The 15,000-nt window shown below is 41.3% G+C and overlaps 1 protein-coding gene across 1 annotated transcript in view; it reads right to left on the reverse strand.

Moving 5' to 3' along the window:
- jakmip3 (Janus kinase and microtubule interacting protein 3) overlaps window positions 1-15,000 on the reverse strand; it is a gene marked incomplete at both ends in the record, with an annotated part of 41,518 nt that overhangs the window by 20,570 nt on the left and 5,948 nt on the right. Inside the window, 5 exons of the mRNA XM_084077629.1 lie at window positions 745-780; window positions 3,445-3,567; window positions 6,371-6,526; window positions 10,456-10,566; window positions 11,748-11,948. Coding sequence (XP_083933755.1) covers window positions 745-780; window positions 3,445-3,567; window positions 6,371-6,526; window positions 10,456-10,566; window positions 11,748-11,948 — 627 coding nt within the window. The remainder of the gene's footprint in view (window positions 1-744; window positions 781-3,444; window positions 3,568-6,370; window positions 6,527-10,455; window positions 10,567-11,747; window positions 11,949-15,000) is intronic.

Consider the following 15,000-nt stretch of genomic DNA (forward strand, 5'->3'; position numbering starts at 1 on the left):
TAGCAAAACGCCTATCAGGAAAATTGAAAGGAGACTTTAAACTAGCGACTGGAAGCATATAGAATTTATGACAATTTTTATTACGGTAAGAAAATCTAGTCTAAAGTTTGTCAAAAACCCATTCACTTGCGTTAAAATAAATTCTTTCTGACACTGCAGGTCGGCGCAGGGTAAAACAGTGCCTCACTCTGGCCATTCATAAGCTTCCGTGTTGGCCTCATCGTAAATATCCAAGCCTTGCCCCTTGACTCCTACAGGGAGAAGGAAGAAAGGTCGGTCTAAAACAACCTACCGACGAACTCCCCCCCCCCCCTGCCCTCCCCTCCCCTCCCCTCCCCTCCCCAAGGAACAAGAAGGAGGAAGGACCTTGAGACTGACATCAAGCAGTGTGGTCTGACATGGAAACACATGGAGAAGAAGAACCAGGACGACTGTCAACGGCCTATATACTCCATGAAAAGGATCCATGCGTTAGCTTGTACATCTGATATATTTTGAACAATTGTGAAGTATGTGGAATGATAGAACGAAAGACAGAAAGACAGACAGACTGTTTTGCAATGCAAATAATGGACTGTATCGATACTAAGTACTTGTGCTGGATTTAGCCATTTTAAGAGGAAAAAATTAAAGAGAGCTTTAATTATTTTCCATTCCAGATCGCTACAATAGTAATAATAATAGTTTATATCAGTAATGACAGTTAGTAATAATAGTAATAATAATAGTTTAGACAGAACTTACTATGACAGTCTTGACGTAGCCAGCCGTCTCAAATGCCTAGAAAACAATTCAACACAATTTATTCAGTTTTCATGAACTGGAAAGTCTGTAAACATGCATGTAAACATATTTAATATATATGCATATAGAAATATCATTTTTTAATATTCTCTGGCCAAGGACGTGATGGACGGGGGGGACGGGGAATGATCCAAGCACCAAATCACATTCTAACGACCTTAGCTCTGGAATGGAGGGCCGCTGTGCGTACGGACGGCGGTCACAGAGAATATGACATGATTTCTCAAAGGTTCAGTAAATCGCCGTGTGGTTGCCCTATTCGGGCAACCACACTAATAAGAGAAAACAAATTGAATGAAATCCTCCTCCTATAAGACTTAAATAAGGTAAATGTATGTGTAATGATATAGTTTATAGACTTAAATAAGGTAAATGTATGTGTAATGATATAGTTTATAGACTTAAATAAGGTACATGTATGTGTAATGATATAGTTTATAGACTTAAATAAGGTACATGTATGTGTAATGATATAGTTTATAGACTTAAATAAGGTACATGTATGTGTAATGATATAGTTTATAGACTTAAATAAGGTACATGTATGTGTAATGATATAGTTTATAGACTTAAATAAGGTACATGTATGTGTAATGATATAGTTTATAGACTTAAATAAGGTACATGTATGTGTAATGATATAGTTTATAGACTTAAATAAGGTACATGTATGTGTAATGATATAGTTTATAGACTTAAATAAGGTACATGTATGTGTAATGATATAGTTTATAGACTTAAATAAGGTACATGTATGTGTAATGATATAGTTTATAGACTTAAATAAGGTACATGTATGTGTAATGATATAGTTTATAGACTTAAATAAGGTACATGTATGTGTAATGATATAGTTTATAGACTTAAATAAGGTACATGTATGTGTAATGATATAGTTTATAGACTTAAATAAGGTACATGTATGTGTAATGATATAGTTTATAGACTTAAATAAGGTACATGTATGTGTAATGATATAGTTCAGGGATGGGCAACTGGCGGCCCGCGGGCCGCATGCGGCCCGCACCGTCACTCAATGCGGCCCCAGGCCAAAATCCAAAAAAAAAAAAAATTTTTTTTTTTTTTTTTTTTTGGGCCAAAAAATGTTTTAAATTGTTTTTTGGCCAAGTCTACACTTGCAACCACACGTAACTTCTACTTTATTCTTCTTATTCCTCGTCTTTGTATTGGTATTGTTTGTGTTGGAGCGCCTCAGTGCGGCTGCAGAGTTCATGTGCAACCTCTTCCAGAGAGAGATAGAGACACTAGAAACTCTGCTGGAGACACAAAACAAACTGTGTATACTTGGCCCTTAGAAATTAAATGTATTTTGGCCCCAAAAAAAAAAAAAAAGTTTTCTTTTTTTTTTTGCATTAGTCGACTGCCAGTCGACTATTGGCAATTAGTCGGCAATTAGATTCGACTAAACAAATCCTTAGTCGGGGGGAGGCCTACTAAATGCTAAATAAAAACAAAGTTATAACAAATAATACTAGTTTTATCCCTTATTTATCACATATGTGACTATTATGGGCTTTTTGAGTAATGGGGTACTACTGGCGAGAGTGCCGATAAACGGGCGGGCTGGGACCAAAATCCAGCCCTGGCATTTTGGTCCGAACCGGCGCACCGCCCCCGGACCGTTTTGCCAACGGGAGGGGTTTGTCAACGGGGGGGGGGGGGGGGGGGGGGGGGGGGGTCCCTGCCGATAAACAATGCGGCCCCCCTGCCGATAAACAATGCGGCCCCCCAGAGTGATTGAGGAAATTTTGTGGCCCTCACCATCTACAAAGTTGCCCACCCCTGATATAGTTTATAGACTTAAATAAGGTACATGTATGTGTAATGATATAGTTTATAGACTTAAATAAGGTACATGTATGTGTAATGATATAGTTTATAGACTTAAATAAGGTACATGTATGTGTAATGATATAGTTTATAGACTTAAATAAGGTACATGTATGTGTAATGATATAGTTTATAGACTTAAATAAGGTAAATGTATGTGTAATGATATAGTTTATAGACTTAAATAAGGTACATGTATGTGTAATGATATAGTTTATAGACTTAAATAAGGTACATGTATGTGTAATGATATAGTTTATAGACTTAAATAAGGTACATGTATGTGTAATGATATAGTTTATAGACTTAAATAAGGTAAATGTATGTGTAATGATATAGTTTATAGACTTAAATAAGGTACATGTATGTGTAATGATATAGTTTATAGACTTAAATAAGGTAAATGTATGTGTAATGATATAGTTTATAGACTTAAATAAGGTACATGTATGTGTAATGATATAGTTTATAGACTTAAATAAGGTAAATGTATGTGTAATGATATAGTTTATAGACTTAAATAAGGTAAATGTATGTGTAATGATATAGTTTATATACTTAAATAAGGTACATGTATGTGTAATGATATAGTTTATACATGTTTGGTCTGTTTGTTTGTTTTGCATAAGATTGATGAATGAAGGTGATTTTATTTTATTTTGGAACACAGTTCAGTAGTGTTAGTAATGGTAGTATTAGTAATAGTAATAGTAATAGTAATAATAGTATTAGTAATAGTAGTAGTAATATTAATAATAGTATTAGTAATAGTAATAGTAATAATAATACCTTAGACAGATCGTCTATAACATGCTGTTGTTCCAGAACTTGTAATCGTAGAAACTCCATCTCTCTCTCTTCTTGACTTCTCTCCAGATCATTGAGTGAGTTTGGCCTCCGCACCGGACCTCTCTGATCATGGAAATATAAATATACATATGTATATATATACATAAATATAAATATAAATATAAATATAAATATAAATATAAATATAAATATAAATATAAATATAAATATAGCTGCAAGCAGCAATTAGCGGTTTCGAGAATAATGGCAGACTGGCAGACTGTGACAAGAGTGGCAGACTGGCAGACTGGCAGACTTTGACAGAGTGGCAGACTGGCAGACTGGCAGACTGGCAGACTGGCAGACTTTGACAGAGTGGCAGACTGGCAGACTGTGACAGAGTGGCAGACTGGCAGACTGGCAGACTGTGACAGACTGTGGCAGACTGGCAGACAGACAGACTGTGGCAGACTGGCAGACTGGCAGACAGACAGACAGACAGTGACAGAGTGGCAGACTGTGACAGAGTGAGAGAGAGAGAGAGAGAGAGAGAGAGAGAGAGAGAGAGAGAGAGAGAGAGAGAGAGAGAGAGAGAGAGAAAGAGAGAGAGAGAGAGAGAGAGAGAGAGAGAGAGAGAGCAAAGTGCACATGTCTGAATTAACAGGGTCATGTTTTGCATAATGCAATTTAAATGTAAACTGTGACAAGTGGGGTTTGAGCCGTGGACCTTTGGCACATGAGACTAACACTGTATTGATCAAGCTATTCAATCCACAGCCTTGGTCAGTGAGAAGGGAGAATCCAACAAAACAAAACAAAACAAAAGAGGGAATGAAGTACATCATACATTGAAAACAAGTACTCTCAATAAGCGTTTCATTTAACAATTGCATGTTTATTCATTGATACAGTCATGTTGTGTGTAATGCAATTGAGTTGAGGTCTGCATGAGGTGAGATTTGAACCGGCGACGCTCTGGTATCAAGGCAGATGATTAAGCCATTGGGCCAACAGACCCGAACTGATGAAAAGGGAGTTCACACACATGACACACTTTCACGCAAATTGCTCAGAAATACTGGATTTAAATGTTTTTCAAACTGCTCAAAATTGCAGACAATCTAAGGGCGGAGTTTACTGGTTAACAATTGCACATGCATTCATTGATACAGTCATGTTGTGTGCAATGCAATTATAATGAATTCTACATGACGTGGGATTCGAACCAGGAACCCTGTGGTTTCAAGGCAGATGATTAAGCCATTGGGCCAACAGACCTGTACTAGTGAAAAGGGAGTTCACACACATGACACACTTTCACGCAAATTGCTCAGAAATCCTTGGTTTAAATGTTTTTCAAACTGCTCAATATATTTCGGAATGGAAACTAGTGGAAAATAGTCGATCTACAAGCTCACAACGCGTTGCTATCTAAAAAGGTGTGAGATTGTAGATCGGCTATTTTCACAAGAAAGTATGTCATACATAAAAAAAAACTACTCTCAAAAGCATTTCGTGTTATTGTCTAAACATTGCACTTGTCTGAATTAACAGGGTCATGTTTTGTACAATGCAATTTAAATGTGAACTGTAATAAGTGGGATTCGAACCAGGGACCTTCGGCACATGAGACTCACACTCTACTGGTGGAGCTATCCAATACACAGCCTTAGACAGTGAAAAGGGAGAATCCAACCAAACAAAACAAAAGCGCGAATGAAGTACGTCATACATTGAAAAGAACTACTTTCAAGTATGCATTTCTCGTCATCTTTAACAATTGCACATGTATTCATTGGTATAGTCATGTTGTGTGCAATGCAATTATAATTAAGTCTACCTGAGGTGGGATTTGAACCGGCTACCCTATGGTTTCAAGGCAGATGATTAAGCGATCAAGCTATTGAACCAACACACCTGAACCTGTGAAAAAGGGCCTCAAACATGTATTTGACACAGTTTCATGCAAATTGCTCAGAAATCCTGGATTTAAATGTTTTTCAAACTGCTCAAAATTGCAGACAATCTAAGGGCAGAGCTTACTGGTCAAAGTGATACATGTGTTCCTCATGAGTCAAGGCACATGTGTAAGCAGGTTTAACGGCTGTCGGCCAAACGAGGCATGACTTTTGCCTGTTTAAAGTTTGCATTTTCAAAAAATTGCTATAGCGCCCCCCTTTGACCAATTGGAGTAAGATTGGTTTCAGTGATACTTGGAAGGACCCTCTACAATATTGCAAAGTGTCAAACAAATGTGAGTCTGCATGTATGTGTTAGGGGCAGATGAATAATTTAAAAAAAGCTGCAATTTTCATTGGCTTATAAAAGCTTAACGTTTTCACTTATGGAAAATCCGCTAAGTTACGTTTGTCGGCATTGGTCCAAAGTTCATGTGTATACAGTTTCGTACAGATTGCTCATAAATCCCAGGAGAAGTGATTTTTTTACTGCTTTTTACTGCTTTTCATAGAATTCGAAATGGTGGGAGATCTAAAGGTCAGAGGTCAAAAGTCAGAGTGTGAAAGTTGTTAGGCATGAGGAGACGCATGTGTGCATCGAAGTTTCATGGCTGTGGGTCAAACAGGGCATGAGTTGTACCTGTTCAAAGTTGGCATATTTCAATTGAGTGCTACAGCGCCACCCTTTGGCCAATGTTTGTGAGTTTCGGGTTTTCGCCGTTTGGCATAGCCCTCTACCATATTGCCGAATTTCATAAAAAGTGACCACGCGGTTAGGCCAGAACTGGCAAAACCGGCGGAAGAATAATAATAATGAAAGTGTAGAGATGTAATAGCTTTCGAAGCCTTACAGGCTCTCGAAACCTAAATATAAATATATATATATATATACATATAAATATAAACATATACACATATATATATATGTATGATGTATTAGAGGGGCGGAGCATAGGGTGAGTGGTTACCATAGTTACCATCTCCATGTTCTCCTGGGTGATGAAGCGTAGCTTGTTGTCAAGGCGACGCAGAGCGAGCGCCATTTCCTCGTTCTTCCTGCTGAGTCGCCGATTCTTATCCAATAGGGGCTGGAACTGAGACTCCGCCTCCCGTAGACGTTTTAACTGTTAACATAATATTAACCCATTAAGACCCCAGAAAAGCAAAGATTTGAGTCACAAATGATTGCTTTCAAAAATATACAAATTCAATGATTTGCACACATTTTCACAATTAAAACAAAAAGGTAGCTGATCTACAAGCTCTTAGCTAAGAGCTTGTAGATCTGCTATTTTTCAATAGCCAAAGAAATATAAAATGACACAGATGCGTTCCCGGTCTTAATAGTATAAACTATATTAATCACTAAATGATTCTTATATGAGACTCTGCCTCATGTAGACGCTTTAACTGTTACAAATAAACATTCATAAATTCATAAAAATCACCCCTGATCATTCATTCTGACATCAGTGTGTGTGTGTGTGTGTGTGTGTGTGGTGTGTGTGTGTGTGTGTGTGTGTGTGTGTGTGTGTGTGTGTGTGTGTGTGTGTGTGTCCACAGACGTTTGTCAACATCCTTAGGCAATTCCATGAAGGGATGATGTCACGTGAAACTACTGGTGGCCAGGAATCGGAACCCTTCAAGGTGCGCACCGGTGTACACCAGGGATGCGTCCTTGCTCCAGTCCTCTTCAATATCTTCCTTCTGTGTGTGACACTGTTGCTCCATGAAAGGATCAAGAAGGACAGTGGGGTTACTGTGGATTTCCGACTTGATGGAAACCTGTTTAACATCCGAAGGCTCCAAGCAGTCACAAAAATAACATCTGAGCAAGTCATCGAACTACAATATGCAGATGACTGTGCAGTTGTGGCCCACACACCGGAAGCACTGCAAGCTACCCTTACAGCCGCTGCAAGTGCCTATGGCAGGCTGGGCCTCTCTGTTAACGTGGCAAAGACAGAGGTAATATGCCAGTGGGCATCCACTCCCCCATCTCAACCACCAACCTTCACCATCTCCGATAAGTCACTTGCAATAGTGGAATCTTTCAAATACCTGGGCAGCTTTCTCTCTGACGACTGCAGCGTCGACAGGGAGATTCAAAACCGGATCAAACAGGCATCATCATCCTTTGGCAGACTTTAGGAGAAGGGTTTTCCAGAACAAAGACCTTAACACTTGCATGACTAAGCCATCAACATGACCGATTTTGAGAATTTAAAGTGGATTATCTTCTCTCACGAAGCTCTGAGAAAGTTCCCCTTTCATGACTTTTCCTAAATATTTGTTTCAAATCATCTCCGTTTTTTTCTTCTTTCTGAAACGTATTATAAATATGAATTATATACCATATATACCATCCCAGTCGTCATATTTTGGCTAAATTGACCGCTCTCCCCCTCTCTCCCCCGGGGTAGAGCACTTTACACCTCGTTTACCCCCCGCAGAGCGGCCCCCAGCGCAGCAGAGAACTGCTGCAATGCGAGTCTATGTTGCCATGTCTGCTTATTATAAGCGACGTTGGGCTTGATTTCCACGTCTTTCTATTATTATTATTGTTATAATAATTATATATATAATTACATCATAATGGTAATAATGTTCTACTCCACTACAGCTCAGAGGCACATCTTGTACTTTTACTCCACTACAATTATTTGAAAACTTTAGTTACTAGTTACTTTGCAGATACAGAATATCTTTTCATATTGTTTAGATTAGCTTCATGCATACTTTTACTCCACTACAATTAGGCTATTTGAAAACTTTAGTTACTAGTTATATATATAGTTAAGAATTCAATTTCATTTGACAATGCTTCATGTCTCACTGTTTTCTCAGGACAAAACGCATGCAGTGACATTTTCATAGACCTGCCTGCTTATTTCTCTCTCAAGATTTGGCAACCCGTCAACTTTCACTTTCATTGCAAAGCAGCGGAAAAAGAATAGACTTACAAGCATGCAGCAACTGTTTTGTGCTTGTAGATCAGATATTTTGCGCAGGATTGGTCACATGTGGAAACATACCATACGTGTTGCGCTGTTGTCAGCGACGTGGAAAGTGATGATAGAAGGTTCAAGGAGACGCTTTACTTACGCTTAGGCATAATAGGCAAATAATGTGAATAGTATTATTATGAATAATACTAATATTGGTTTGTCAAGAGATATCCATGTGTTTTGGACAATGGAGATAGTCACGTAATTAGACAGTGGCTTCAGCCTTCATATAGGCTCCATGTTTCACTGAAGAGTTTAATGTGACGCTACAGATTGCGCTGTTTTATACGCTTTTTTTAATAAAGATTTTACATACAGAATCTGCAGTTACCATTACATTTTATAATACTATTTTTTATATATATATATATACTGCATTACTATTTTATAATGTTTGTGTCTGCCTACAACAACAACATTATGTGGGTTCACTGACTGAGCAGAGTGCAATTGAGATGTTAATGGCTATTTAGAAGACAATGGAACCCCCCACGGTTTGGGGGAGAAGCTGTGAGCTGGTCTGGAGCACAGAGGTGAGACAGTAGCCAATAGGATAGCCTTATTTGGGGATCAAAATGATCGTATTTCAGGCCGTGTAGGTATAAATGAAACCTCAGTCATGCTAGTGTTAAGCTCCATACTAAGGTAGCAGTCTACCTGGCTGTTGTTATGACAACCCTCCTCTACAGCTGTGAAGCGTGGACCCTGTACAGCCGCCACCTCAGGATGCTTGAGGCTTTCCACATCAGGTGTCTACAATGCATCCTGGGGATATCCTGGAAGGACAGAGTCCCCCACACCGAAATACTCTGCAAGACCAACTGCAGCAGTGTGGAGGGTGGAGGCTACAGTCACCCAGCACCAACTTCGCTGGCTAGGCCACGTTATTAGGATGCCAGAAGACCGCTTGCCACGTAAAGTGCTCTATGGCCAGATTCATCTTGGCCGTCGTTTGGCAGGAGGCCCGAAAAAGCGATACAAAGACCAGCTAAATTATGCCATGAGGAAATGCGGCCTGAACCCGACCCAGCTGGAGGACACTGCAGCTCAACGCACCACCTGGCGGCAGCTCCTCCAACAAGGTGTGCACAAGCTTGTGTGTGTGTGTGTGTGTGTGTGTGTGTGTGTGTGTGTGTGTGTGTGTGTGTGTGTGTGTGTGTGTGTGTCCTGGGCATGACGTTAAACTGCCCCGTTGTAACTACCAGCGTTAATGTAGTAGGTGCACATTTAAGATGCATTCGTAACTTCTGGGGAGGGTGTGCTTCATTACCATCACAAGCTTGCATACAAGAAGGCTCTGCTGACCGATGGAGTGAACCGACAGCCGACGCTGCCTGGCGGCCCTTCCCTTGAGCAGCTACACCGGGAAGAGAGGCGGTGTAACTAACCACCACCCGGCACCCGGCGGTGGATAAAGAACCGGCGGCCTTCTAGCGGTGTGTCCGCTAGCTGAGGAACAACAACGTGTGAACAGACGTTCAGGCTCGTGGGAGCAGCTACGCTACGGAGAACGCTTTGACACCGGGCGGCAGTGTGGGAGTGGACTGAGAACTGTGTTTCCTCTGGTGGTCCAGCCTGGGACATGATGCCCGTAGGACTGGTTGTTAGAGCGGGTTTACACTACTTGGGATGCCCTGAAACCAGGCAGGAGGGCTGGCAGAGTGTTGTGCCGTCTCTGCTATGATGCAGAGACACTGCTGCTGGTGTCACATGGAGGGCTGGGTCACATGACCACAGGGCTGGGTCACATGACCACAGGGCTGGGTCACATGACCAGAGGGCTGGGTCACATGACCAGAGGGCTGGGTCACATGACCAGAGGGCCGGGTCACATGACATGCTTGTTTGTATCATGAGGACACATGCCTTGACTTTGTGGATGTAACCTCGCTGCACCGTAATATTTGTGTCCTTTATACATTTCCTATTGTGTGGACATAAATACATTGTTAAAGTGTGTGTGTGTGTGTGTGTGTGTGTGTGTGTGTGTGTGTGTGTGTGTGTGTGTGTGTGTGTGTGTGTGTGTGTGTGTGTGTGTGTGTTACCAGTTCGTTGCGTTCCTCAGACAGCAGTGCGTTTCGATCTTCTAGTTTTCGGACCGAGGCGCTGAGTTCAGCGATCTTCAACTGGAACCTCCGACTGTCCCTGTCATCACCCTGTAACATGAATAATAATAATAATAATATAACCCTGTCATCACCCTGTAACATGAATAATAATAATAATAATAATATAACCCTGTCATCACCCTGTAACATGAATAATAATAATAATAATAATAATAATATAACCCTGTCATCACCCTGTAACATGAATAATAATAATAATAATAATAATAATAATAATAATATAACCCTGTCATCACCCTGTAACATGAATAATAATAATAATAATAATAATAATATAACCCTCTCATCACCCTGTAACATGAATAATAATAATAGAACATTGTAAGTGTGCCTGCAGCTCGTTAAGTCTGTGAGACCTTGTGTTTGGGAGGTAGGGTCAAATAAATCATTATAATGGGGGGGGGGGGGGGGGGATTGCAAGTTGACCCACATCCGGTGGTGGGATCGACTTCCGGTTTTACCTGTTTGATTCCTCGTATGTATAAACGGGGGAGGGGGGGAGGGCAGAGTTTCGGGTACTCTACAATCACTTCCTGGTAAAACCGGAAGTGAACAGATCCACTTCCGGGTTGCACCATTGATCTCCACACCCCTCAGAGAGTGTGTGGGTGAAGTTTCAACATAGGCGGTAAAACAACAGCCGGAAGTGGTCATTTGTGAATAAATTAGAAGTCTGTAGGACCACCCACCAGGTTTTGGACCTGTAGCATGCTGGGAACTGGAGTAAAGGCTGTTTAAAACACCCAGCCAATAGGAATACAGAGGGGGCGGGGCTTAAGCAATTACAGCCCGTCCCTATTGGTGGTCTAAGTCCACAAAGCGGTAGCATGCTGCATTTACCAACGCGTATGAAATAGAATTAACCCATTCAGTCCGGGAAAGCATTTGTTAGATGTTATAGAAACGTAGGATTCAGAAGGCCTTTTGTTGCTGTCGGGTTCTTTTCTCATAAATTAACACCCAACTTGATCATACTACAGCGTCACCCATAAGTACCCAAAGTAGCAGATCTAAAAGCTGTAAAGCTTGTAGATCTGCTAATGTAACTATTTTTAAAAATGAGAATCCTGACATAATGATGAGACAACAGGTAGAATCAGCCTCAGGTCTCAATGGGTTAATACAACAATTAGCATAATAATTAGCATGCTAGCATGCTAGCATGCAATCGGTGTAGCAGGAGAGGAGTGGAAAGGGGCATGTCTTACGGGATGACAGACGGGGTTAGGGGCGGAGTTAGGGGTGTGGCAGGGGGTGTGGCCTGTCCCTCTGTGGGCGTCTCTCATCGCCGCGATTTGCTGCTCGGCCGCCTGAGTCTGTAACTGTAGCCTGTGGGCGTGGCCAGCCTGCAGGCCCAGAGCCTTGTCCAATACGCTGACAGCCCTGTCCTTCAATTTAATCTCATCCATCTGATTGGACACATAGAGACACATGTTACTGACACACAGACACACATAGAGACATGTTACTGACACACAGACACACATAGAGACATGTTACTGACACACAGACACACATAGACACATGTTACTGACACACAGACACACATAGAGACATGTTACTGACACACAGACACACATAGACACATGTTACTGACACACAGACACACATAGAGACATGTTACTGACACACAGACACACATAGAGACATGTTACTGACACACAGACACACATAGAGACATGTTACTGACACACAGACACACATAGAGACATGTTACTGACACACAGACACACATAGAGACATGTTACTGACACACAGACACACATAGAGACATGTTACTGACACACAGACACACATAGAGACATGTTACTGACACACAGACACACATAGAGACATGTTACTGACACACAGACACACATAGAGACATGTTACTGACACACAGACACACATAGACACATGTTACTGACACACAGACACATAGAAACATGTTACTGACACACAGACACACATAGAGACATGTTACTGACACACAGACACACATAGAGACATGTTACTGACACACAGACACACATAGACACATGTTACTGACACACAGACACATAGAAACATGTTACTGACACACAGACACACATAGAGACATGTTACTGACACACAGACACACATAGAGACATGTTACTGACACACAGACACACATAGAGACATGTTACTGACACACAGACACACATAGAGACATGTTACTGACACACAGACACACATAGAGACATGTTACTGACACACAGACACACATAGAGACATGTTACTGACACACAGACACACATAGAGACATGTTACTGACACACAGACACACATAGAGACATGTTACTGACACACAGACACATATAGAGACATGTTACTGACACACAGACACACACAGAGACATGTTACTGACAGACAGACAGACAGACAGACAGACAGACAGACAGACAGACAGACAGACAGAGGGTTAATGGTGTAGCTGACACTGATCTACAAGCTCACTCCACGTTGCTGTTGTCAGTGCCAGACGGCACCATGTACGGGGCTGTGGACACTGAAGGTACTGTGTTCAATAAATTCAGTTTTCCGTTTTGGCAACTTTGGGTAAATCTACCGCAGATTATCTGCATTACGACTACAGTACAGACAGTAGGCCTACTGTCTGCGTTACGACTACAGTACTGACAGTAGGCCTACTGTCTGCGTTACGACTACAGTACTGACAGTAGGCCTACTGTCTGCGTTACGACTACAGTACTGACAGTAGGCCTACTGTCTGTGTTACGACTACAGTACTGACAGTAGGCCTACTGTCTGCGTTACGACTACAGTACTGACAGTAGGCCTACTGTCTGAGTTACGACTACAGTACTGACAGTAGGCCTACTGTCTGCGTTACGACTACAGTACTGACAGTAGGCCTACTGTCTGCGTTACGACTACAGTACTGACAGTAGGCCTACTGTCTGCGTTACGACTACAGTACTGACAGTAGGCCTACTGTCTGCGTTACGACTACAGTACTGACAGTAGGCCTACGACTACAGTACTGACAGTAGGCCTACTGTCTGCGTTACGACTACAGTACTGACAGTAGGCCTACTGTCTGCATTACGACTACAGTACTGACAGTAGGCCTACTGTCTGCGTTACGACTACAGTACTGACAGTAGGCCTACTGTCTGCGTTACGACTACAGTACTGACAGTAGGCCTACTCGGTGTCAGTTTCAACCCGACCCAGCATCCACATAAACAAGCGTAGGAGGAGGGAGGAGTCAGAATTCAGTGGGAGTGACTGTTGGGAGCAAGACTAGGATGAAACTAAATGCACAAAGCAATGCATACTATCTAACTATAGCCAATGGGCTATAGAAACATGGGCAAATTCTCCTTCTACAGCACGGCTACCAAGGTATGGAATAGTCTAACCCCATCCCTCAAAAAATGCAGTTTGCTAAAAACTCATCTTTCTGGAGGCCATAAGAGGAGGTAGTACCAGTTTCCCGGTAGACAGACAACCCCCCTCCTCTTTTTTTTGAGTGGTGCCGAAGGCAACCACTCCTATACATTACTTTGTCTGTGTGTCCGTATGTATGTATGTATGTATGTATGTATGTATGTATGTATGTATGTATGTATGTATGTATGTATGTATGTATGTATGTATGTCCACAAACATTGATGACAACATCAATACGGGGGTCAATACGGGGCTCATCAAAGGCACCACTCACTTCACACAGGGTGTGATTTTTTAATATATTTTTGAGCAGTGTAGCCGCTCCTATAAGTGGGTTTGGGACCGTCGTGAAAATGTGTCTTTCGCTGTACTGTGATTGGCTGACTCTATTCACACCCTTTGCTCAGTACTGTGATTGGCTAGCGAGACGCATGATGAAATTAATAACCTATAAATAGCACCACGCACTTCAAAAAAATAACTTTTTTTTTTAAGTGAGCTTCCATCACTGTGATGACCTTAAATAATAACACCCAACTTTCATGCTTTTTTTGTACATAGTGGTATTTTTTCTCTGTATTTTTATGTTGATTTTTCAACTGTTTGGTTGCTACTATATATGTCTATGAAATTATTTCAAGGACCCCAACGGAAACAAGTCCGCAAGGACTTTTTTGGTCGGACATTTTAGACAAAAGTATTATGAATGTAATTGTGTTGTTTTACATTCTTTTGCATAATACAAATTTCAATCAATCAATCAATCAATGAGCTGCCAGCTGATATTATAATCTATACCAATGAAACGGGAGATTTACAGAGATATGTAAATGTAAACACATGTACACTGTAATCACTCTCTCACAAGCCGGACAATCATGCGTCCGGACTAGGGTTTAATACCGGGATTCCCAGGATTCGGCACCACTCAAAAAAAAGGGGGAGGGGGGTCGTCTGTCTACCGGGAAACTGGTACTACCTCCTCTTATGGCCTCCAGAAAGATGAGTTTTTAGCAAACTACATTTTTTGAGGGTTGGTTAGAA

This window comes from Gymnoscopelus microlampas (assembly GCF_963454915.1).
Source record: "Gymnoscopelus microlampas genome assembly, chromosome: 14".
NCBI classification, from domain to species: Eukaryota; Metazoa; Chordata; class Actinopteri; order Myctophiformes; family Myctophidae; genus Gymnoscopelus; species Gymnoscopelus microlampas.